Here is a 26,300-nt window from a genome sequence, read left to right on the forward strand (position 1 = left end):
CAAGATCCCCATTTTGAGTCAAAGAGGTTTCGGTAGGAATCGGTGAAGCATTGCTGGCTTTCGGAGGGTTTTGTCCAACACGGCTGTCTGCGCTCAGAGGAATCTCAGCATCCTTTGGGTTAACTTTTCTGATGGGAGAGGCTGGGATGCTGGGAAAAGCAGGGAGCCAGCTGTGTCTCACAGCTGGCCAGCTGCCGGTTTCCTGCGCTGTTAGCAGGCGAGCAAGACGCCTGCTGCCTTCCACAGGGAGCAGTGTTGGTTTTGCTAGAAAACTTCACCCCCCTGAACTCTCCCTCGCATGTGAACATCTTTACTGGCTTTGTTTTCAGGTTGTTCCTGTTTTGATGCTGGAAGGAAAAACCCTAAATAAATTTAAAAGATAGCTGAGGGAAGGAGGCTTCACTTGGGTTTTTCATTGATAGGGACCTTTCAAATGCCATATTAAAAGAAAGCAAAGGTCTTTTGGTTAAAGATCTGAACTGGGATCATGTTTTTGGCTTCAGTTCCTGATAGTCCTGGACTTCACAGTAGGTGAGTCAGGACCCCATTCAGAAAAGTCTCTAGCTCCTCTGTAGACACTGAAATATCTTCCTGGATCTGGCTTTTAATCTGTGTGGGTCTCAATTACTTTTCTGGGAACTGAGATGAAAAGTGTCTTGTTCAATCCTTGCTGTTTGCTTGCCTGGAAGCTATCTGGAGGACCTGAGAGGGCGATGAATGTTGCTGAATGCGCTCCTGGTAGGTACATGAGGCCATGTGGACTCAGTCTTCCACAGTCCTTCAGACGGGTCTGCGTTCAGGGAGGAGCGAGCATGTCTGACTGCTGCTACGGAGTGCTGCCAGACTGTGGGTGCCTGCTCAGTTAGCAGAGAGGTGTTGGGGCTGTGCTCAAAACACGCCTGCAGGTACCTGCACCTCTCTACTGCCTGTGCAAGGAGCCAGGGTCTGGCAGCTCTGGGCTGTGGGAGATCTGGACGGAGTAATGTTCCTGCCTAGGACAGCAATTTTTGTGTTTGCGCTCTTACTTAGTGTGCAAACTCTTCAGGAGAAGGACCATCGTTTCTTATGACTTTATGGTGCCAAGTGCAGCACGTCTCTCCATGCTCTCATAACATGAGTGATGAACACACCTTCTGGCAGGGGATCATCTGTCTTTGTTCTTTTCCTCCTTTGGAAGAAGCTTCTTCCATGGCTTTGTGCAATAGCTTCTTTTGTTTTTCATCTTGTCGTGTCTCGGTTGTTGTGCTGAGTTGAGGCAGCCGTGGCACCGTTCCTTCTCGTAGGCGGTTTCCTACAGCTGAGCAGAGGAGCGCAGGAGAGGCCGTGGCCTACAATCAGTGAAGCCTTTTCATCCAGAGACAGAGCAGAAAATGCAGTCAATCAAGTTGCTGTTGTTTTTAACGTAGTGCAATCGTTCAGTCTGTCACGAGCAAATGCAAATCAGGGGAGCGCACTGGCGAAGCGAATGAATGCAAAACACAGAAATCAGTGAGCCGTGTTTTCTCTCAAAGCTGGGCTTTGATTTGTGAGCAGGATTGACTCATACAGGAATGTCTGATATGGGTCTTGCCCCTGCACAAACACAGTCTGTCCTGTGGCTGCTCCATCGGAGACAAGTTGCTCAGGAGGCACCTGCCGTGCCCCACGTACACTCTGCTAGGATGTAACCCAGTGTTACACCCAGTGTTTTTGGGTTTGATTTACTTTACAGGTTGCCCTGTAAACAAGCTGGGTTCAGAAGTTGCTTCTTGAGCAAAACCTCAGCTATCCAAGCAGTGGGAACAAGGAGCGTAGCTAAGGGTAGTTCTTTTTTCTTTTCACAGCTGGTACATATGATAGAGGATGGGTGGGAGGCTTTCACCCATCAGAGGGGCAGCTGGAGATATCAAAAACATCTCAAATGTCCCCAGACACCTTTGCGTGGGCAACTGAAACCTACCTTTTCCCCATACAGGCAGCAGAGCCTAGGGAGCTGCTCGGCTATCTGTAAAGTAGACATCTGGGTCATCAGTTGAATCACTCCATATGCTCTGCTGACTGTGCTGGCTTTGTCTCCATTGACCTTTACGGAGCCGAGAGCCTGGTGCCCTGCCCTGAGATACCTTGCAGGTGTCTTAATTTAGACCTGAATCTCCCCCTGAAGTGGAAAGGCTTCATCCCTTAGGCTCCCAGTGCCCCAGGGTCCCTGACCTGACCTCCGCTGGCTGCTCCAGGAGGGCATGGGTCTCCTGGAGGTCCACCATTGTCTCTGCCACCCCTTGTGCCATGGTAGGAACAAAGCAGTACTGATGTCAGGGTCAACACCCCTGCAAATCCTTTCCACCTATTCAAACAGGAGAAAAATAATCCCACACCAGAACAATGGTATCCTATCCAGTCTTTGCTGGGCTGTGATCCCACGCTTGATCCCATGAGCATGGATACCCTGGGAATGGGGGTTCATCCCACCTAACTGTGATAACTACAGCTGCGCTCTCTTCATAGTCAGCAGACAGAGACACTTCAAGGTGTGGATTATCTGTATTAAACCTCCACTGATGGTAAGAGGAACCCAGCTGACTAGCACACTTACTGTTGTATCCAACTGTAGAGTTATTTTGTTTTTTCTTCTTTCTTTTCCTTCTAGCTCAGACGGCAGGATGACAGACGGTGACACAAATCTCCCAACTATCGAGAGAAAGCTGGGACTGCAGATATGGGGCATAGAGGTATGACAAGAGGCAATGATGGCGTATGTCCTCTGCATGTGTGTGTGTACATGTTTCAAGAAAGAGATATTCTTGAAGTAATCTGGGGAGGAAAAGAGGGTGTTACAGATAAGATATAGTGGGAAACAGGAGACCCTACTTCTCCCTATGCAACTTTCAACATGTTGTTGCTTTGGTTTCCTGCTCTGTAAAACAAGGATAATATTGACTAAGGAAATACGAATGTAATGGGACTGAAGCTGTTCCTCCAGCACTGGAGGCTTTCTCCACCCCCTTTGGGAACCAATGCAAGGCTGCATTAGCACACCAGAAATTAATTACCTGTTTCACCAAGAAGAGGGATTACGCATATGTAACCTTAGTCTATATCAGCAGCTGCCATGGGGAAGGCACCCGTTTTTGCAGCAAAGGCATCCAATGGAGTCTATTTGCACTTCATCCTTGTCTTTCCCACTCTGGTTGATGGGTCACTGCAGGGAGAGATACTGCAGCTTGTGCAGTCCCCTTCTGCTTGCAGCAGTCTTTGCTTTTGGTTTGGAGCTGGGCTGTGCTCAATTCTGCCTTTTTCTGGCCCAATTTACCAAGAACATTCTCCTGCAACAAGAAAGGGCTTAGAGTGAGGTCCTGAGTCCACTCAGGGGAGCAGTGGGAAGGGGCTCCAACGTGTGTCTCCAAGTGGTGTTGGCTCTCTACAGGTCCCAGCTGTGTTTCAAATACCACGGCGTCTTTGCCTTTCCATTTCTCTCCAAAGCACTGTACTAAGCTTCTTTCCAGAGGAGCTGTAATTAGAGATGTATCGGTTCACAAGGGTCAGGCTGGTATGCTGGGAAACAAGTCAGGCCACCAGAAGAATGTATGTGTCTCATTCCAGGGAACCACAGAGCCAGTTCAAGCCCAGGAGCTGCTTGTGTACTGGTGGGTGACACATCCAGGCACCTACACTGGGCAGGCATGGCTGGTTAATTGTGCACTTGTACCAGATGAAGTGTGCAATTGGGGTCTGGAGGGGTGAGGGACACATCAGTGTCCTCAAGTCTGTCTTTTCTCAGCACTGCTAGTTGCTGTGAATCCCTGGCAAAGTGGTTATCTTAACAAAGCTCTGAAAGTTAGCCTTGAACTTATGGGTACTGAGTAAAAACCATGCCCCAAAACTAAACCTAGGATGATAGGATGAGATGTGCTCACTCCCCTGGGAAATCCCCTACAAATGCAAGCTCTGGAGCACTTCAGCCTGATCACTAAGCCTTCCTGCTCTAGACCTACAGGATTGCAGAGGGACAAGAATAAAAAATACTTGTCAATCTGGCCAAGCAGCATTATCATTTGACCCTTCTCATCCCTTAGTACTTTTGGTATTTCCCCCAGAAGTGGCTTTTCCCAGCCTATGAGCACAGCCCTGGTTCTTCCTTCTCCAAACCCTAATTGCCACCTTAGTGTTTCAGGCACCCCAGCTGTCCTGTTTCACACCCACTGGCTTCTGGCTCTGAAGTTCTAGCAGTGACCCAAACACTTACTTTCTTACAGAATATGAAGATGGTTCCTGTACCTGAAAAGGCTTACGGGACTTTTTTTGAAGGGGACTGTTACGTAATTCTGCACGTAAGTAAGGCTAACAAACATTGGTCTCTCTGGTAGGCAACTGGTTCAACCCTTCTTTTTTTTTAGCTCTGGCTTGGATGCTGGGTATCCTCACTGGTGAGGGCAGCACTGTGGGTAAAAGTGGTTGTGCATGTGCATTCACCATCTCATCATGCACCTGAATTTAACATGGCTGTTGCAACAACACTGTATGTTTACTAAATCAGAAGTCCAGAGGAACCATTAACTTAGTAATCCGTTAAAATTATTTAACTTCTTATCAACTGAGTCATGTCCAGATATGCCAAAATGGCCAGTACATTCCTGGCAAACAAAATCAAGGCCCACATTTGCATGACTTATGGAGGTCTTTTGGGGATGTGAGAGATGGCCAGCTGGAGGGTCTCATTTTCAGCAGCTGATGTGGGTTATGGAGATGTGCCACCTACTCTGCGTCACTCAAGCAGCAGAGAAGCTCTGCAGCCCTTCTCATGTCCCCATTAGGACACTTCATCTGTCCCACCCAAATTTGGTCCACACCTACTTGCAGCCAGCTGAACCCAGGCTAGCCAGAAGCATGAGGAACTTCTGAGAACCAACTCTACTCTATGGGCTGTGCAAACTGCTTTGTCTTCCCAAAGCTCTGTGGAAGGATGATGTGTTGCACTCAGCTCCCAGAATTCCTTCCAAATCTCTTCACCTGCCTAGGGCAATCCAGGCCCCATTGTATCAAAAATTGTCCATACAGTGGAAACCAGAAGCATTTCCCACTTCCTGGGTCTGAGCGTCCCTCCTGGAAACATCTCCGTCAGTCAAGAGATGGCAAAGCCTCCACTATCCCACAGCAAATAAATGCACGTCAAATGTATGTCAAGCTGGAAAGCAGGCTGGGATAGCGACTCAGAATGAGTCTCCTGCTCTAATTCACCATGCACATTCTTTATGCTACCTTTCAAGTGCTGAATCGATTTGGTGGCAGCCACTCAAAGACATGCTTAAAGCAGAATATGAGTGTCCTTGCAAGGAGCTGATTATAGATATCAGTATAGATTTTGATGCTCACAGGCTCAGCTTGTGTTGCAATAGCATCCCCCGGTAGAAGAGCCCTTAATCAGCCCACTACTCTCCTTTGCCTCTACAAACGGGAGAGTAAAAATACTCATTCTGCATTCTGCACCTTCACTGGAGGCTCTCCAAACAAAGATTGTCCGCAGGACAACGGGACTTTGATCGTCTTCAATAGCAATATATTAAATTGAGCGATTTTGCCACAAATTAATTATCTGAGCCTAGAGGAACTGAGCTGTATTTTATTCAAGTTCTTCTACTGTGTTTCACCGTGGTATCACTGCACAAAGCAAATAAACAGAACTTAGTGTCAAATCCAGTTTATACAATGAGCTTTTATTACTTTTCCCAGGCGTCCGTGATAGGGTTTAACACAGTAGGTGCTGAAAAATAGCTGGCACAGCTCACATAATGATAAGCACACCTGTTCTCAGATCGCTTGCCGCCTCTTTCTAGGCTGTTGGGTTTTTCTGTAATACGATGAATCACAGCATGCACACACAGGCTCAGCTTCATTTAGAGTTATGTCTGTTTTGCAAGTCAGCAGGAATCCAGAGGCAGTTTGTGTTACTATGTAGTGTGATATGAGAGAGAGAGAGCAGGAAAGAAAGGATAGTATCTCCAGGCAAATAAATAGCACTGTACATTACATTTAAAAAGGTGATCTGTGAGAAGAGTGTCCTTTAAATTTTAATATCAAACTCTACAAAAGTAGGACAGGTTGAACGCATTAATTTTTGTAATTGCACAGGTGCTCATTTTCCTTGATAACAAGAGTTATAAAAGAATATCAGACAGAAACATCCTTCAGTTCAAGAAACATCCTTCAGTTCAATATGTACATGAACCACATAAATGCTCTCCTGAATAAGGTCCCTGGCTCCAGGCTGAGTTCCCAGGGAGCATCCTAAGGCTTTGTCCTGCCTCCCCTTGCCCAGGAGAAAGGCAGAATTGGGAAAGGCCTCCACGGTCATTCAGTTTTGCCAGGTCTCCCTGGCCAGTGATATTATTTGAAACACACGTATGGCCCTGTGTCTTCATCCTGACTCATCTTTCCCACCCCTTCCAGACCAAAAGAACCTCTCACGGCTCCGCTGTGGATTTGCATTACTGGATTGGCAAGGATTCATCTCAGGATGAGCAAGGTGCTGCGGCCATGTACGTCACCCAGCTGGACAATGTGCTCAGGGGAAACCCCGTGCAGCACCGGGAAGTGCAGGGACATGAGTCTGAGACCTTCCAAAGCTATTTCCGCAATGGCATTATGTGAGTAGCATAAAATACCCTGCAACAAGGTGCATGGTCCCTGGGGTTCCCTCTGCTTCTCTACGCCTCAGAGCTATTAACATTTCAAAAATCTGAAAAATATGGATCAGCACTGAAGTTTGTCAAAATTCAAAAGAAAAATTTCTCATTTTGAAAGAATTGTTTATAAGCATTGAGTCTGGAACGATGTCATTCTGTTCTGTTGGTCATTTTCCCAGATATTTGCAGTAGTTGCATCTTGACCTCATTTTTGTTCACCCTAGGATCTTCCTTCCTCGCCTTCACACACTTCAGATTAATATTCCCATTTAGGGCACTTCAGAATAATATCCACCTTGAAGAGAAGTGCTGATTTGGCTCATACTGGGAGTAATATTCCGGTAGTGGAAGGAAAGTTTGATTCTGAACATCTGCCACCTAAAAGATACTGTTGAATCCAATCCTTTTGTCTTTGGAAGGTGACTCCAATAGCTGTTCTCCAGGAGGACCTTCATTGGCAATACACAACCTAAGTGCCTTGCTTTTAAACAGCTGAAGAAAACTCAGATGAAAACCCATCCTCGGTCAATACCCTATATCCCAGTCTGGCCTTTGATACCTCTGTATCGTGCATCTCTACAACCTCTTATGAGTTTCCATGGGACTTTTGTGAGACAGAAAAGTGCTTTTACTCTCATCTTAAAGATGAGTAAGGGACAACGAAGGACTAAAATTCAGACCTAAAAAAAAAAGTAGGTTTAGAAGTCTATTTGGAAACCTATCTGCCTCTGAAATCAGTATGAGTTAGACTTCATCTTGGTTTAAACCACATCCCATAAGGTCAGTCAGGAAGTCTGAGGCAGAATGAGAAATTAAAGCAGGCTCTTTCCACACCTTGGCAGGTGGACTAATCACCAGAGCATCCTGCTGTGGATATGTTAAACTGAGCCAAACAAGTCTAAAGGACTGTGAATCACTCACATGCCTGACCAAACTTGCCAGTCTCTTTCAAGCTATGATAAAATAGCTGTATTACCCACATGGCAAAAACTGTAAGACTCTCAGCAATTGTCTCTTTTTCCCATAAATGGCAGTTATATTGTGTCAATTATTACTGTAGTATGAACATTGGATCCATTTTCTAAAATGGTCTAGGATATGTGGAAGTGGGTTAGACTTGCCCAAAAACCATTAAAAAGGCTCTGGGACTTCCTTGGGGGACCGTGTCCTCTCATGATGTGATTGTGTCTTCCTTGCAGAGTTGCACAGTCTGTTTTCTGCAAAAATCTGTTTCATTTTTTAATTCAATGTTTATGGAATATTTCAACTCTGAGATGCCACTGCCATGGTTAACGGGATTTTCAGTTTGGTTGTGTTCTGTTTCCATTGCCATACCTGACCTGCCTGTTATCTACACACCTTCTCCCAAGATGCACAACAGCAACGCAACACCCATAACAGGTGGATGGACACTGTGAGGAGTCATGGCCTGACCAGGGACCATGAACAGTAGAGTGAGGCAACACAGCATTTGACATTCCATTTTTAGGACTTTGAGATTATATTGGCTCTAGATTTTTGCCATCAAAAGCTTGAGATGCTCTCAGAGGATAGAGCGGAAGGTATTTTCTAACAGCTCTAACTCTTTATTCCCTGCTACACAACAGCTACAAGAAGGGAGGAGTGGCTTCAGGATTTAAGCACGTGGAGACCAATATGTACAACATCAAGCGTCTTCTTCATGTCAAGGGGAAGAAGCACGTGTCAGCCACAGAGGTAAGAAGAGGAGCCCTCTCTCCTTATGGATCTTTTCTCCTTGCCGCTCCTCTTACACCCATTTCGACCAGGTTTGCCTGCTAGATGGCTCATCTCTGCTCAAGGGCCCCTACTATGCGATGGTTTTCAAGACCTTACTCGGGAGTTTGGTATTATCATGAGAGAAGCCATTGGGCTCAGTGAATAGCTGAGCACTAGAAAAATGAGCATGTCATTGCAGACCAGTTGTTACATCCCCAAGGGCAAGTTCACAGTGGCTGTGACTTATCTCCTGTAGCTCTTGTTGTCCTCCCTGGTTTGGTGAACGCTTTCATTTCCTTGTGACAGGTAGCGCTTTCCTGGGACAGTTTCAATAAGGGTGATGTTTTCTTGCTGGACCTTGGGAAAGTGCTGATTCAGTGGAACGGACCCAACTGCAACATTGCTGAGAAATCCAGGGTGAGTACAGACAAAAGTCACTTAGTTTACTAGCGGTATGTTTTTGATGCCTGGAAAAAAATAGCACTCAATGTATGCGCAGTGAAAATCTCAGTAAAACCAGCCACACAGAGATGAACACAGAAAATCATGGTAAATCTTCTACTTGCCCATCACATCACTAGCACTGGCTGCAGAAAAGCATCCAGCTCCTTCTGGGGAGGTGCACCTCCATCCCTCTGTGCCCTGTAGTTCGCATGACGTAGGACTAAAAAGTCTGCAACACCAGTGGTTTTAGCTGCAGTAACTACTCCAGGGGTAGATGAATTTTAATTGTTTTTTACAGCATCACACGGAACTCCAGCTTGGTCAGTAAGAGACAAGTAGGAATGCATAACCCAGGTGTTGATAGGTCAGATCCACAGCTCTTAAGGCACTTTGCAAAGGGGTCATTATCTTTATTTTACTGATAGAGGAACCGAGATACAGAGATGTAATAAAGCAGAATATATTGGTGGGTCATCAGCAAAGTTAGTGGCCAAACTTGTAGCCAGTCATTGTACACATTAAAAGGCAGGCAGGTCTGCTCTTCACATGGTGTCACCTGATGAGCTAGGAGAGGTGGAAACTTCACAGGGAAGGCAATTTCCCGGGACACAATGGCTAGAGGAGAAGATCCAACAGAGAGCAGAGAAGACAAAGAAACCCTCAGGACACAGAGGAGGGGGAGCAGGTAGAGGAGCAGCTGCTGTGAGGAACGGGCCATGGTTCATCATGGTTCATCCTGGCAATCAAGCAGGTCATTTCCTAGGTCGAACAAAGAGGGGCCCCTTTCAAAGCTATTGCGGTAAGAGTCATGGAAAAAAAGAATTCAATGGAAAACAGAGATTTCAGCCTAATTAGTTGCTTGGCATTTCATGCTGCTTTTTTCACAGAAAACATCCACGGTTTTTGAATACTTGAAACATTTAAATGTAAAATGTCACCACGGGGCGCCCAGGGTCCTGCAGCTCTGCAACATCCAGCCTCGTTGCCCTCAGCATGTGTGCATCTCTCGCCCAGACCATCTCACACGATCATTGGACCTGCTTATGTACAGTCACACGTAGGCAACGCCTGTTGTGGCTACCGCACACCTGTGCCCTGCGGGAGCAAGCACCAGTAGTGACTCTAATAAGCAATATTTTCCTGAGAGTTAGTTAATAAGCAGGCATTATAGACACATCCTCTTTTTTTAATAGCTAAATTTGGAGACACTAAAGCTTCAGAGAGCTGTGTTAATCTGGCTTGCAGTATTCGTGCTCGGTCATTGCTCTAGGTCTGAGGCTCGCTGAATTTGTTGTCTGCATTAGGACTTACCCCCTCCTGATCCTTGTGCAGGGCCTCGCGCTGGCTCGCAGCATCAGGGACGGCGAAAGAGGCGGCCGCGCTCAGATCGGCATCATTGACAGCGAGAAGGACTCCCCGGACCTCATGCAGATCATGAAGATGGTGCTGGGTGAGAGGCGTGGGGAGCTCCGAGACGCCATCCCAGATGCGAAAGCAGATGAGCTGCAGAAAGCAAATGTCCGGCTCTACCAGTAAGGCCGGGGATGGGCTCCAAACCCTATCCTTTCTCGCAGTGAGCACTGTGAAGCCTGACTCTGGTTGGTGACTCTGTCTTTCAGTGTCTACGAGAAGGACAACGACCTGGTGGTACAGGAGGTAGCCACCCGGCCCCTGACGCAGGATCTGCTCCAGCACGAGGTGAGAGAAAGCCACCAGCCCTTGCGGCGAGAAAAGGATGCTCTGGCTCACTTTATTTTCAGCTGAGCACCTGTTTCAAGGGGATACCCCATTTCCTGAAAATTATCAGCCCTTCCATCATTCAGGTTTGTCAGGTGTCCTCTGAAAAGAGGACATCTTAGCCCTACTACTGCCTCAGTGGCCAGAGGTAGGTGGTGCGTTGAAGCTGCTTTAACGAGAGATGGCAAATGGACCCTCACAGCCAAGGCTGATAATAGCTTGGCAATCAGAGTCAAGGGGAGCTGCAGACCAGGAATAAATTCCAGATGGAAATAAGGCTTCTTAATACCTGATGTTTGGCGTTAGCCCTCCATCTGCAGAATCTGGAGCAAATAAATACCCTGCTCACAAAATCGTGAAGATATGTTTTGTTGCTGTAGCAAGTGGCTGGTCTCAGTGACTCACCCTGGAAGGAGATTCTTCACAGACCCCGTGTCCAAAGGCTTTCAGAAAACAGAGGCTTTCCTAATATCCTTCTGGCTAAAATTTGGCAGAGAATTGCTCATCCTTAATTCTCTGCTGTGCAAACCAGCCTATTCTAAAACAGCGTTGTGTTGCGAGGCTCCAGCTCCCTTGTTCACCCTGGTGTCAGCTTTGTTCAAGCTCAGTCTCCTTTTACAGGCATATGATGCTTTTGCTTTTCTCGTCAAAGTGCAGTTTGAAAAATGAGAAGTCTTTGGCCACATAGTGGGTTGTCAGTTTGGAGCACCAGCTCTCTGCAGTGGAGACAGGCTGCCTGGCAGCCATCTCGTCCCCTTTGGGTTCAGGATCCTGCTGCGTTCACAACGATGCAACGCTTTTAGCTCCAGAGCGGGGACACAAAACAGTCATGCAGAAGAGGTCTAACCTGGACTTTTCCTGCTCCTGTAGTAGCAGATTTGCCATAAATGAGCACCACCAGCAGCAGTGCTGAAGCACAGCAGGCTGAGGATGATATTTCAGCATACACTTCTCCTGGAGCCTTTTGGAGCTGGTGTTTCTGTTGGTTTGGGAACACGTCTCATGAGATGGTAATGGCTAGTTTTGAGCAATGCCTAAGAAAAGTACATATTTTAACTCATTACAGTTAAAGGGCAGCTGCCTGGGTCAGGTGTGCTCGCAAAGTCAGCATATCCATGAACCTCTGCACTGTAGGGTTGATGGTAGTTATAGCCTGTTTATGAACCACAATAAATCCATCCTCTGTTGCCTCTGCTAATGGTTGCACCAGGGTTAGAGCTCTGCAAGGCAAGGAAATGAGCTAGATCTACATCTAATCTAAATCTTCAAGAAGGATCCAACCTGAGTAGGCTACAGATGAGGACCTTTGCCTGTGTAGAGCTTTTTACATCTGTTTTTTTCTGTTTCACCTCAGGACTGCTACATTTTAGACCAAGGTGGTTTTAAGATTTATGTCTGGAGAGGAAAAGCCTCCAGCCCGGAAGAGAAAAAAGCAGCCTTCACTCGAGCTGTGGTGAGTGGTAATATAGCGCAAAAAATGTCGTGGGAGGTTAACTAAGTGCTAATCTAGATCTGACCACTAATTACAATTAAGTGAGGGTCTTGAGGAGCCCTGTAATAACAGAGGGAGAAGTTAAACGTCTAAGGGAGGCATGATGATGTAAACACAAAATTGTTAGTCACCAAATTGCGCTAGAACTAAGACCTGCCACTAAAACTAGGAAGAAATTTGTTAAAGAAAAGAAAGTATAAAAGAAAATGCTTTGTTGCACAGTAGATGATGGACTTCTGGAATTTGTTGATTCAAGAGATGGTGGAGGCAGAGAGTATCAGCAGGGTCGAGGTGGGTTTAGACAAATTCATGGTCAGCAGGCCCATAAACAGTTATTAAAGGGGCTCATATCCTCACAACACCAATGGGTCTGGGCCCAGGTTCTGCATGTGAATTTGAAGCTGATACCAGGGTCTTCCAGTAGGTAGAAAGAGATCTGTTATTAACTCCTATTAATTCAGATTGGCCAACCTGGGGCAAGACCAGGGCTCATATTAAGGTAAAGCACACCAGCATAGTGCCCTGGCACCTATGTCGCTCCTCCAGATGAGCTGCCATGCAGTTATTTTCTGGAAGAGCATGCCTCAACATTTCCTTTCAGAAAAAAATTAGCCTCAAGGGAGCCTGAGTGAGTAAGGCATTTGGTAAGGTTTTTTTTACAAGTTGGCATGTTGAAGTGAAGGCTACAAGGGAACTTAGCTTTTAATTCGTCTGTTCACTTACATGAAGATCATAAACGGCCTCATCTTCAATGAGATCCTACTAGGAGATACTGAACTTCAGTGGCCCCAACTTTAATAAGGTCTTACCTGGAGACACCCAGCTTCAGTACCTACTGATTGCACCTATTTTCTTGGAGAAGAAAAACTTAGAAAAACATTGCCTTAAAACTTATCTCGCAGTCCTCTATGCTCCTTTCAAAAGCTTAACTCAGCTGCTTTTTAGTAGGCAAGCAGCTCTGCAAATTCTGGCCCTGAGCTACACATGTAGAACAAAAGTTATCTCTTTCTTTCAGTGTGGCAGGTGGGAGGGATGGGAAGACCATCTGCTCTGCTTTTCCCTGGGGGTAGTGTGTGGCTGCAGTATTTACAGCAGAAGATGAATGCTCAGAAGCCCACAATCAGGCTCCTTCCCCGAACCGTGGCTGTCAGCACTGTAGCTCCAGGTCATCCTGGAGCCTGCCTAGATAAACACAAGAGCAGTTCCCAAAACTGAACAATGACTTTAGCATTGTGGCAGAACATAGATCCTTTTTTTCCCTTTCATATTGTATCAAGCACCTCTGTTGAAGTAGTCTTTTAACTCAATAGTAGCTCTATTGCAAAGAAATAATTTGGTTTTAGGGGAAAAAAAAAAGAAAAAAAACAGAGATTTGTGAGAGTTTAGTCCCTTCAGAACACACACCATGCTCTGGGGTACTTAGCTGACTCCATTCCTTCACTGCCTTGGCATGCATGCTCTCTATCATGCTACAGGGAGGACAGTCTTCCTGTTTTAGAGAGGAACAAAATTTTGGAGAAAAGCAAAGAACTGAACTAGGCTCTTGGGTCATGGGCACACCCCATCACTGCTCCCTCCCCTCCCCTCCTAGATCCATCACCAGAAGCCATCTATGGAGCTGTCTGAGATAGGAGAGGAGGCTTTTCATTAGAGCCATTAAGTGAGATTTTCACCAAGACTAAGGTGCCACGCAGAGATTAAGTTTAGGATGTGATCCAGGTAACCAGCCTCTAGGGGCAGGGTTCAGTCCCCTGAACACAGAAATAATCATGGATACTACAGTGAGAGCTTGTAGATACCTCCCTTTATAAGGCTGAATGCAAGCCTTGGGGTCAATCCTGCCCTTGGTCATGCCACTGTGTTCAGTGGGGGACCAGCTGGTTCAGGTCCACATCCCTCTTCTCATGTCTGTAAAAAGCTTGATGTGTCCCCACTAACATCCTTTTTCAACACCACTAGGGTTTTATCCAGGCTAAAGGCTATCCTTCATCCACCAACGTTGAAGTGATCAATGATGGAGCAGAGTCAGCCATGTTTAAACAGCTTTTCCAGAGGTGGACAGAAAAGGATGAAACACAAGGACTGGGCAAAGTCTACACTACTGGCAAAATTGGTGAGCATGTTTGTCCCGGATTTGGCTTTCCTACCTGTGCTAAGCAACACCTGTGGGAACATCGTTCACATTAACTGTCTCACACCTTCAGTATCTTGAAAATGTAGTGCACATTCTTCTCATGCCTTGTATTTCCCACTTTCTTCAGTAGATGCAAAGGATTCAGGAACTCAACAACATTCAGAACTGCTGAGGCTTCTTATATGACCCAAACTGCCACTTATTCCAAATGTAAATGTTGGCAGAAGATCACTCTCATCTGAAAAATTGTATGCAAAATTTCACACTTGCAGAACTTCCTAATTTTCTTTATGAAGGGCTAATGCTGAACCTGATAAGGAAGTACTGAACAATGTTCTGCTTTCATTTACACTGGCATCCACCCAAGACCCTCCTGATGTCAGTGGAATTATTCTGTATTTACACCAGGTGTAAATGGTGCCTCAATTTATCACGCTGCTGAAATGACTATTACAATGCATTTACCCCAAAGAGTAAATACTGAAGAGAGAGAACTTGCTGATGAATGATGGGATGGTGACAGAGATGCTGAATGTCTCCATCAATAATAGCTTTAGAGACACAAATCTCTTTCCTTTGCAAGTTCTCCCTTTTCTCTCCACCTCTCTCTCTCTCTCTCTCCATACTGTCCATAAATACTCTCTCTCTTTATAATGAGCTGGAGAAATGTAGCCATTTTATTTCTGAAAGTGACATTTTAAAAGGGGGGAAATAGGTATAGATTTGGAAAACAATTATGAATTTTCAGTCAGGAGACAACTAATATTTTTACCAGCCAGTCATCACTGGAACATGCTATATGGCTGGTTGCCAGCCTGTAACAGATCAACACTGGAGTGTGTGAGCTCTTGCATATTCCAAAATCAACATTGGCTTACTGGTGGCAAGACTGGCTTCTTGCAACCATGGACCAGGTTTTTCTCGTGTATATAACAATTGTGTGTGTGCATGAGGGTGATGCAAAGGCTTTGTATGTTATTGTGCATTCACTGGGTTCTTGTTTTTATTCTGCTGGTGCATGCAGCCAAGGTGGAGCAGGTGAAGTTTGACACCACTCAGCTCCATGCCAGACCGGAGCTAGCTGCTGAGCAGAGGATGGTAGATGATGCCTCCGGGGAGGTAGAGGTGAGAGAGCTCCTTTTGCTGTCAGAGGATGCAATAATCAGCGTGTTTCCAAACATCTCCGCCTTTTCACACACAGCAGCTGTACGGAGCTGTGAAGGTGGGCCCACCTACCCTCCCCAAGGAAGCATGGCTGCAGCCAGAGCAAAGTGGCTTCAAACTAATGCAGAAGTGACAGCAGCTCAGGGGCATTTCTCCTCCAACCCATGACCAGTGGAGCAAAGCAGTCACCAAGATGACTCCTCTCCTGCCACGTGTGTGGGTCATGAGACTGATACAGTCAACCCCCTTCTCACACTGTCTCCCAGTTAGGTCCATATGAACCAAACCTGTGCAGAGCAGAGGCCCCTCTCCCATTCTTGTGGCCTCCCATGGAAGATGGAGCTGCATGAGAGAGGGGATGTGGGGCTGAGAGGGACCTAGAGGCTGCTCCTCCTTGAGGGCCACCTACTGCTGAAAGTCCATTAATGGCACATGTATTGTGACAGTCACTGGAGAGACCTGACTTTGCCACCAAGCACTTAATCAAGCTGGGGCAACGTAGGCTGGTATCCAGGAGAGAGAAGAAGGGTTATCTTTCCAAATGAAGACCTGAACTTCAGTGGTCTGCTAGCAAAGGGGCTGTGCTCTGTCTTCATGTTGACTCTACTGCTGCCCACCAAGATGTTTCTTTCACTAGGTGTGGAGGATTGAGGACTTGCAGATGCAGCCAGTGAATCCCAAGACATATGGGCAGTTCTACGGGGGTGATTGCTACCTAGTCCTGTACACCTACCTGAGATCAGGCAGGCCTCACTATGTCCTCTACATGTGGCAGGTAGGTCAAACCAAAGCAGAAGGGACTGTTCTGTGTCTGCTGGAAGCCTGAAGCTGAAGGAAGTAAATACATGCAAAAATCCCAAATATCCAGAACTCGCGTGCCCTTTGCTCATCAGTTGTCCATTGCAAATGTCACAAGTTGTGCTGTGTAGGCAGCATGGACACTCTGAGCCCAATCTGGCATCAGACTGAGAGCCAGCAATGTCAGACAGAAATAGTGAAGGATTATGGGCTTACAGTGCTGAGGTCAAACTTTGTAGTCTTTCAGATAGTCCCTCAAAGCCTCAGCTCCTGGAGCCATGTGAGTATATGAATATCTCTGCTTTCCTTTTTAAAGTACATTTTCCTCCCCTGGAATGCAGAGAACAGCTTTGAAAATGGGATGCTAGAGGCTCCAAAACCAGCATGCAAATGAAATTAAAGCATCCTGTAGTTTTAACTCTGATCTCATCATATTGTATGCAGGGCTTGGGATTGGAAGATGTTACATTGTGCAGAGCCCTATACCCTTCACCTCATCACGTTGCACGTGCCATCTCTCTCTTCCCCAGGGTCGCCATGCCTCTGTAGATGAAATCACCGCCTGTGCCCTCAATGCCATTGAGCTGGACAAGAAGCACGGGGACGAGGCTGTGCAGGTGCGCGTGACAATGGGCAAGGAGCCCGCACACTTCCTGGCGATCTTCAAGGGCAAGCTGGTCATTTACGAGGTAACGTGGCTTTGTGTGCGTGGGCAATGGAAGGTGCAAGGACCAACGATGGCTTGGCAGTTGCAATGGAAATAGTCCAGAAAAATGGGCTGATATTCAGGAAAGAAGCCTGCCAGGTCTGCATGGGCTGGCAGATGGAAGTGGTGGAACATTTCTTCTATTTCCCAAGTAGTCTGAACACCATATGTGTAAACACAGTCCTGGACTGACCCAGACTCAGCTGCCCACCCCTGAGCTCCAGCGTTAATGTGTGATGTTCTTTCCAACTCTATCCCAAAATATTTTGCAGAATTACAATAAGACAATCATGCTGTAAATTACAGCTAGCACAATCCAGAGAGGGTCCTCCAAAATACCCTACAAACAGTTACATGATTTGAATTGTCCCTGCCTGAATTATACCATGTTAACTACTAACCCACTTCACTTGCTGCTTTGGCTGCCGACATCTGTGGTGGAGACATCGCAAATGGCTGGGGAAGAGGAGGATTGCCCTCAGCTCTCAGTGTTGGTCCCACCATACAGCTTCTATGGCAGATGTTCAGCTAAGCCAAGCACAGCTGGAAATCTGAGTCAAGCTACCTTGCCCAGTTTACATGACAAATGCTTTGCAGATGCTAAGATCTGCTCATATTGGACTTGAGCATCTTGACAGGAACTGGTCAAGACTCAGAGTAATCGGGGGGAAATGTGGAAGTTATGACATGTGGGTTTTATTCTGACCTGGAACCAGAAGGTATTTGGATTTCCTCACCTGCTCTGTGCAGGACCATGGTCCATCATTGCAGCAGTGTGGAGATCTGTGAGCCCAAAACCTTCTTCCTCAAACCAGTCACACCCTGGATTTGCATGTCTTCCTCACCTCCCAACACCATCCTTCCCTCTGTTTCCTTGCAGGGCGGCACAAGCCGGGCTCAGAAAAGCACACCCGAGCCGGCAATCCGCCTCTTCCAGGTGAGGGGCACGGACGAGATGAACACAAAGGCCACGGAGGTGCCGGCCCGGGCCTCCTCGCTCAACTCCAATGATGTCTTCGTGCTGACAACCAGCCAAGTCTGCTACCTGTGGTGCGGGAAGGTGAGACTGCAGTGAGTCCAGGGGAGGCAGCCGAAGGAAACTGAAATTGCTGCTGTGGGACTTGAGTCTCCTGCCTCCACTGAGCTGTGGAGGTGTATCCTTGGGCAGGTGGCCCATTAATTTCAATGGAGGAAGGTGCACCCAGGAGAAAGGGCTCCATCTGTGGAGGACCAGCAGTAACACAGCCCTCTCTTTACAGAAGTGACCCATCTTGGGGTTCACCTCACCTCATTTTAGACGTTCACACAGCTTTCAGCTGAATAAAGCACCCCGGGTTCTCCAGCTGAAAGATATAAGCCCAGATTAGAGCATATTCATTTATCCTGGTTCAGTCATGTGTTTCAGGATGAGATGGTAGATCAAACCAAAGCAGAAGGGTTGCCCAGAGAAGTTGCAGATGCCCCATCATTTCAAGTGTTCAAGGTCAGGTTGGATGGTGCTTTGAGCAACCTGATCTAGTGAAAGATGTCCCTGCCAGTGGCAGGGAGGTTGGACTAGATGATCTTTAAAGGTCCCTTCCAACCCAAACCATTCTATGATTATGAGTTTTCCTCTAGGTGCCATTGGCTGCGCTGAATGTCCCTTCAAGGACTAGAAATGGATTCTGAGTGACCAGTACAGATGAGACCCTCAAAAGCATTCAAGCAGGTCTAAAGTTCTCCAGAGGAGAGTAGGACCAAGCCAGCTTTTCCCCACAGATAAGTTTTGCCAGTCTGTCCCTAACTTCACCTCAATCTTATGTCCTGAATGTAGGGATGCAGCGGAGATGAAAGGGAGATGGCAAAAATGGTAGCTGACATTGTTTCCAAACGGGACAAGCACACCATTTTGGAAGGACAAGAGCCAGCAGAGTTCTGGGAAGCCTTGGGAGGCAAAGCACCTTACGCCAGTGAAAAGAGGTAATAGTGACCTGCTTGTTCCTCTGGGCTTGGCCAGGCAAGATTAATCAAGGGATCAAAACTTTGCTGGAAAGCGAGTAAACACTTTGATACCATGTCCTCACCAAAGGGAGCACCAGCTCAGAATATCACCAAAAGCTTGGTCGGAAACCACACCAAGATGTCTCTTTCCTAGTTTTTGGGTCAGGCCTTCTGTGAAGTAGGAGCTCCAGATCCAAACCCTGCAGACAAGGGTATGCTGCACCCTCCTTTCCCCACAGTTAAATCCATCCCATATCTTGTCCTAAGGCCTACATGAACCACATGCTCCATTTCCAGCCATTACTAGCTTTATGGGCAGCCCCAGAAGATTCATGAAACTGAACTGCTTTTGAACAACCTGGATTTCTGCAGCTCTCTGGGCAGGCGACATGTTCCTTCACAACCAAGTGATCTGATGTGGCTTTCACCTGACAGCAGGCTCATCTCCACAAAGAGAGAAGGGTTCTGCTTTTGCTCTCTTTGGGTGGAGAAAAAGTTACCTTTAAGTATTGTTAAAATGGTCTGAGAATTCCCTGAGACCTGACGCTGCCTGGATTTCAGGCCCTCAGATAAGCATTACCATGTTCCCACCTCTTCGATCAAGGTCATGACAACAGGACCCCATGGTAAACTACGAATGAAAGGTTTCCATCTCTCTTGCTTTTTCTTTCCCTGCCATGCATGAGGAAGGTTTCAAGAGCAAATCACACACTACCAGCCTCGCCTCTTTGAGTGTTCAAACCAGACGGGTCGATTCATCATGACAGAGGTGGTGGGCTTCTGCCAGGAAGACTTGGATGAAGATGATGTCATGCTGCTAGACACATGGGAAGAGGTCAGCACTGATTCCCCCTCCCCTTCTCCCCAGACATATTTTCAAACAGGTTATGGCCTAATTTGTTTGAATATGTCATTCAATGTGAAACCGAGAGCAACATACCTTCTGTTCCATCGCCAAACGCTTCCCGATGTTTGGTCAGACAAGCAGGTGTATGCCCAGTCCTTCTCACCCAGGTACAAAACACGAGGAAGGTAGTATTGCTTGCACTGTTTCAGAAAGGAGGAAACGGAGACACCTGGTCCAAACGATTCTATGATTCTATGCCTTGCTCCAAGGCAAGATGAGGTAGACCTGCTCCAGTCTTTGCCAGCTCGTACCAGGGGGTGGCACCCAGAAACCCTCCCCCTCATTTCCCAGCACCGATGGTGAGGACTTGCTTTAGACTATTGGAACCTGACTCCGAGGGATTTGCTTTCTGAGGCAATTTGATTTTTTGGCCCTGCAAGGACTGAGCTTAGCTATCTTGAAGCATGTGAGAGCTGTTTTCTGACGTATTTATGCTTTGGGCCTGTCTCAAAGCAAAATCATTCTTGGCTGGGAGGAAATCTGACGTCAAAATCCCAGGGGACTATTGGGAAACAACAACTCCTGTCTTATCTGTGTTTCAGTTGGCAAGGGTGAAAAAACAGCCATGTCCGCACAGGTCCTAACTACTTACTGATCTTCAACACCTTCTCTCCTTGCAGATTTTCCTTTGGATTGGCAAAGCCTCCAACACGTACGAGAAGAACGAGGCAATTGCCTCTGCTAAGGAGTATCTCAAGAACCATCCGGCAGGAAGAGACTTGGCAACTCCGATAATACTGGTGAAGCAGGGCTATGAACCCCTCAACTTCACAGGATGGTTCAACGCTTGGGATCCCTACAAATGGAGCGTAAGTTGCTGGAAAAGCCCTGTGGTGCGCACACGTGCTCAGCGGTGCTTAAAGTGTGTTATTGTCAGTGAACGTGTCCACTATGGTGCACGGAGCGAAACCGTGCTATGACATGTCCTGAGCTTCACGGCTTCCTGGTGCTACCTGAGCAGCTTCTACTCCTTCGACAGCAAAAAGTACCTGTTTGGTGAAACTGAGGCTTTTGCAAATATAAGTAAATGTGCTTGAATTCACAATATTCACATTTTTATTTTAAAAAAGATTAGGTTCCGAATCAGGTTTGTGATTTCAGCCAAAAAATGGGTTGGGGCTGCTAGTAGTAAAATCAAGTTCAGAGTGAAAACAGAAGCACCCCACATCATAAAGAAAATTGAAAAAAAAGTTCATTTTTCAAAATGCAGCCACAGAGAAAAATTTATGACCCAGCTTTAAGGGCAAACTCTGGCAAAATGAAAGATGCGAGCAGACAGGTCTCATGTTCAGGTTTGCAGACTGCCCATCAGAGCCCAGGAGCTCCTGAGCAAGGTCACCCTTGGTCCCTACAAAAAAAAGGCGCCTTCTTGAAAAGTGATTTACAAATACCAGCTTTCTGCTCTACAGAAATGGAAACCTGCCCCATGAGTTGCCTGGTAAAGAGAGAGGTCCTGTCTCTCCTCTTTCAAACACACAGGCTTCAAATCATCTCAGGAGTATAATGCGGAGCAGAGCTTTGCCCATGTGGCCCGTGCACGGGGCCCCACCATGTGCTGTCAGGACCCAGTCTCCAACCCTGGTTGTGCACAGCATGGTTGGGTGGAAGAAGGAGCAATGCACTAACCCCATGCGGACCATGGACCAGCCGCTCCAGCCAGCCTGGGGGCTTGGTGCTGCAGCACAGAATGTGTTGGGAATAAAGGATGATCCTGGTGGGGTTTGGTGGTTAAGAGATCCAGAGTATCAGTTCATAGCAAACAGCGAAGTGGAAGCAATGCTGCCAGGCTGTGCACCTAAATTCCTGCCACCCGATGGCACTGGTGTGCACAGCTTAAGAAATAAAGGAAAAAAGAAAAAAAAAAGCAAGCTGATGGGCCGCTGGGAAAAGCTCAGCTCCTAGGTGGTGTTTCACCAGACCCTTCCCCAGTGAGATTGTCCCTTCTCGCTCCTGTTTCATTCTATGAACATCAGTGTTCAGCCAGTTCACAAGCAATCCCATCTTCTGGTTGCCCAGAGGGCTGTGAGTGAAGTCCCATGCTGGAGCCTGCAGATGGGACAACCGGGGCAGTGGGGTGAAGGTCTCCAAGGCGACTTCACACTGCAGGAAATCTCATACAGAGATTTTTTTTTTTTTTTTTTTTTCCTGTAGCTGGATTTGCATTGTCTTTCTTCACAGCCAGTGTGGTGGTAGAAAGCCTGTCCTGATAGCTGGGTTTGGACAGGCAAGACAGCAACTCCCAGAGCACTGACCCTTAAAACACTGTTGCTGCTTAGAACAAAGGTCAAAACTTGTTTTTTTCTGAGGAACTGCTGAAAAACAAGGATACAGCTCATAAAATATGTGCCTCTAAAAATATCCCCTGTAGGCAGCTTCAGCAACTACAGACAAGCAATCCAAACTGTTGACATCCCAGAAACATCTGGTGTGTGTGTGTTCACTGCTCAGTTTTGAGTCTAAATCTGTTTGCTCTGCAGTCCATGTGTTTATGTTGTTTGTTCTTGTTGGGGAACTTTTTTGGATGATTCTGTTAAGAACTGACATCTCCTGGCTGCTTAGAAAAACACAGTCAATATATCTAGTCTATTCCTTTTTCAGGAAATAAGAGCTTGCTGGTAATACAGGGCACCAAATTACGAGAAGTCAGGGATTGAGGCTTTGAAAAATCTGTTGCTTTAGCTAAATGAATCAGGGAAGGGAAAAAAAAGAGTAGTATTTTATCCCAAATTTTCAGGCATTGCAAGATTCATTTAAAATTCAAAAATATTTAAATCCAGCAGTAAATATGATTTCTCTTTATTTGCCTTCTGCTCTCTGAAGTCTTTAAATTTCCTGTTTTCACCTCTTCCGTACAACTGCAAAGGCTAAAAGTCCATCTCTTTCTTTGTTTCCACGTGAAAGTTCAGATTCTGGCACAGTCTCCTGATTCCAGGAGCTGGGGTTTGCAGGAGGCACCAGCTCCCGCCTTGGTGGGCACCACTGGGCTTTAAAATTCATACGCTCTCCTGACCCCATTAGAGGATAGGAGCATGTGCTAATTAAAGGCGCCCCTTGCTTCTCACAACTCTCTTTACCTTTAGGATGGCAAGTCCTATGAGGAGATGAAGAACAGCTTAGGAGACGTGTCGGCCATAGCTGAGCTTAAAGTGGTGAGTTGCTTCTCGACCATATGGGTGGGTAACAACCTGCGCTTAAACACAACCGCGTCCCCCAGCCTGTTCGTGCGAAGGAGAGGATGAAACGATCTGAGCGGGCATGGGGACCTCAGGCTGTCAGGATCAGAGCCGTGCTCCTCTGTGGAAGGCAGAGGGAGACATGATTGATAATAACCCATAAATAAACCCAGATCTCCTGGGCCTTTTCCAGTCCTGTGCAGAGGCATCTGCAGGCAGGAGACTGGCCAGCTGCTTTCCAAACTACGCGTGTGCAGCGAAATGAGCGCGCAGTTAAGCACTGTGTGAGTAGTTTGCAGTGCTGCGGCCCCTGAGACCCCGGACAAGGGGCCCCTGGTCATGAAGGGCACAGTCCAATGGGAGATCCTACAAAACACAGAGGAAACAAGGTCCCAGCAAGTCCCAAACATGATTGTCACATGGGATCGGTTCTGCCCTGGACAGGGGCAGAAGGAAGGCTGGAAGGAAGTGTCAGGAGCTTCGAACCAGGAGAGATGGCAAGTTGGAGAGGGGTATGCAGGTAATTTAGACATTTTAGACATAGCAGATAGCTATCTCACCTTCTGTCCTCCCCCACACACCTTCTCCTGCTGTTATCTTGAGAAAAATGAGACTACTGTAAGTATCTTCAGTTATTTCCAAGGGGTCTCATCAGTGCTGTGCTTTTAGCAGTCCTAACATGAAGATGTAACATTGGTGGAGGTGCTGGACTAATGTTCTAGTTCGGACTTTCTGCTTGCTGCTTTGGAGCAACAGACCAACAACCTGTGCCAGACACAGTCCCTGTCAATCCCAACAGAGAGAAAGATGCTGGGATAACCCCCAAATTGCTCTGCCAGAGCTTCTTGTCTTGACGTGTTTTCCTCCATTTGGCAGGACCTTAACAACATCAGCCTGAACAAGAGAACCCTCAACGTGGCTGATTCAAGCATGGCAAGTGCTTCCCCAGAGTATAAATCACACTTCAACCACAGTGACAGCAACAGCTACAGCAACAGCAGCAACTGCAACAGCAACAGCAGCCCTTCCCTGGTGCCTAACGGCGAAGGAGTTTACTCCCGAGAGGTGCTGGTGAACAAGACAGTGGATGAACTTCCAGAAGGCGTGGATCCCACTAAAAAAGAGGTGACAGCATTACAGGGTTGATGCCTTTGTAGCTTAACGTGGAACTTAGTCATCGGCTAAGTGTGCTAGTATTTTAGGCTATTAAGTCCTGCTTCAGGCTCAAGGAGATGCTAGCTGGACACACAGGTCTCATCAAAGAGCATGAGCTTCATGTGAGAGGAAACTGTGGTAGTTTTAACCCTAGTTAAAGTGGTTTGAGTTGTTGTTTCTTCCTTTTTTTTTTTTTAAGAAAAATGAATTTTAATTAGTTAATTTTCAAACTATCTTCTCCTGGAAGAGTTGTTTAATTCTGCCACCCAACCTCTGTCCTGGGAGGGACAGAGCCTTCAAAGTATAACTGCTGTGAGACAAGGTGACACAGCTGAGAATGAAGCCAGCAGTTGCCTTTTGCTTTGTTTGTTTTACTTTGAAACTCCTTCCAGAAGGGGTCTCTTTTTTTTGTTGGAAAGCTTGCATTTCAGCAAAGCCCATCCAGGGACAGGGAGGGATGTCACATCTCCAATTTCTGATCAGCCCAAGGATTTTGGCAACGTCCATAGCTGAGTCCAAGCAAGCCAGTGCAGGGGACACAGGGAGCCCATTCCCTCTACTCTCTACAACCCATGGTTGGCCAATATCTTGCCCCAACAGATCTCCTGGCAAAGCCCAACACCCACGGCTGATCCACGGTCAGGCCAGCAGCTCTGCCCCATGGCACTGCCCGTGTGCTAAGGGTTGTATTTCAGCTGGGCTGTACATGAGTGCTTTCTTCTACCCAAAATACCGGGGAAAACTCAACCTCCATTTCCCACAGGGTCTTTCTCAGTATCACTGATGAGCCTGCTATCTACAAAACTTTCTGTCTTTTCAGCAATGGGAGTGAACATTTCCACTGGAATATTTGTGGGGGGAACTGAGCAAGGGGGAGATGCTTTCACTGTGAATCGCTACCTAAGAAACTACCCAGAACTTTGGCCAACAGAACTTCTCCAACACGCCATTAATCGTTCTGGCCTCAGTATGATTAGCAGGGACCAAATTCCAGCCAGGGGATGCCAATCCCTCAAAACCAGGGCATCCCTTTGGGCTGGTGGGCTTTTATTCCTGCGGTGCTCTGAGAAGCATGTTGAGGAACAGTTGCTGGGACGTTCCACTTCCTACCACGAGGACAGGCAGCAGAACAGGAGCTGTTGGCCTGGAGTCAGGGGTCAGCACTGGCACAGTGAGGAAGGGATGCAGCCAATGGAGGTGTCCCAGCCTCTGCAAAAGCTGACAGTGACCTCTCCTTGCTCTCTCCTCCCACTGCAGTACTATCTCTCTGATGCCGATTTCTACGATATCTTTGGGAAGTCCAAGGACGAGTTCTACCAGATGCCCAAATGGAAGCAGCAGAATGAGAAGAAGCAATGTGGACTCTTCTGAGACCGCAGGGGCCATCCGGCATCCAGTGACTCTGGGACCAACCCTCGCTCTCTTAGGAGCTGCAGGGAAGAAGTACAGACATTTGCTCAATGAACCCAACCCAACATCTCAATCAGGCCAAGCTCCAATGCAGTTCTTCCAGCAGCCACTGTTAGGGGGGATGGCTCCTTTCTCCCTGCAAACCCTGAACCTAAGGAGGCAAAACAGTTTGCAAGAATGACTTTGCAGGATGTTTTTGCCTCTTTTTGACACAAAAGTGCTGATAGCCATGAAGACAAGCGTTTGTCACACAACCATATTGTAGCCTCTTCTTTCCTCTCCCTTTTGCAAATTGCCACATGCACAAAGTCATGATCTTCCTTCATTTGTAGAAGTTTGAGATTAGGCAAAACAAGGGCCACTTGCAGCTGCTATGTAAATCCTGGGTGGGGAGAGAAGGGGGAAACCCTGGGAGGACAGGGCCGGAGTCTTGAGGTCAGGAAAAAGGTAATGGAGTAGCCAGATCTGTGATGGGGTAGCCCATGGAGTGACATCAACCAGCTCTGCCCCTTCTCACCTTGCAGAAAAACTACTTGCCAAAGAACAGTAAGAATCAGTTGTAGACTAACATGCATAGCCCAGTGCAGGTAAAACAAATGAGAACCTGGCTTGGAAAAAAATGACTTATTAAGAGCATACTTATTAGCTAATACATTTCAAGAGGATGATGAGACTAAGGGCTAGACACAGCTGTTGATTTTGACGGCCAGACAAGATGCAGACTATTCTTTTTTCCCTTCAGACAGCATCTCCAATCTCACCTGGCCTCCCTGAGCACGACCGGGTGCAGGTGATCATGAGTCC

General features: G+C 47.0%; 1 protein-coding gene across 2 annotated transcripts; it reads left to right on the forward strand.

Moving 5' to 3' along the window:
- The first annotated feature begins 2,639 nt into the window (after positions 1 to 2,639).
- VILL (villin like) lies at positions 2,640 to 25,457 on the forward strand. 2 transcript variants are annotated; one of them, XM_075704719.1, is made up of 20 exons: positions 2,640 to 2,708; positions 4,233 to 4,307; positions 6,424 to 6,620; positions 8,267 to 8,375; positions 8,703 to 8,813; positions 10,173 to 10,372; positions 10,460 to 10,538; positions 11,932 to 12,030; positions 14,029 to 14,182; positions 15,228 to 15,328; positions 16,005 to 16,142; positions 16,696 to 16,854; positions 17,752 to 17,931; positions 18,685 to 18,830; positions 19,542 to 19,686; positions 20,379 to 20,567; positions 22,839 to 22,904; positions 23,535 to 23,549; positions 23,808 to 24,056; positions 25,344 to 25,457. In XM_075704719.1, exons 1-20 carry the CDS (start codon positions 2,640 to 2,642, stop codon positions 25,455 to 25,457), a joined length of 2,595 nt encoding a protein of 864 aa, XP_075560834.1. The 2 variants fall into 2 exon arrangements, with proteins under 2 accessions (XP_075560834.1, XP_009485624.1); XM_009487349.2 differs by lacking the exon at positions 23,535 to 23,549 and having other exon boundaries at positions 22,839 to 22,907.
- The last annotated feature ends 843 nt before the right edge of the window (positions 25,458 to 26,300 follow it).

Source organism: Pelecanus crispus, chromosome 2 (genome assembly GCF_030463565.1).
Source record: "Pelecanus crispus isolate bPelCri1 chromosome 2, bPelCri1.pri, whole genome shotgun sequence".
Lineage (NCBI taxonomy): Eukaryota > Metazoa > Chordata > Aves > Pelecaniformes > Pelecanidae > Pelecanus > Pelecanus crispus.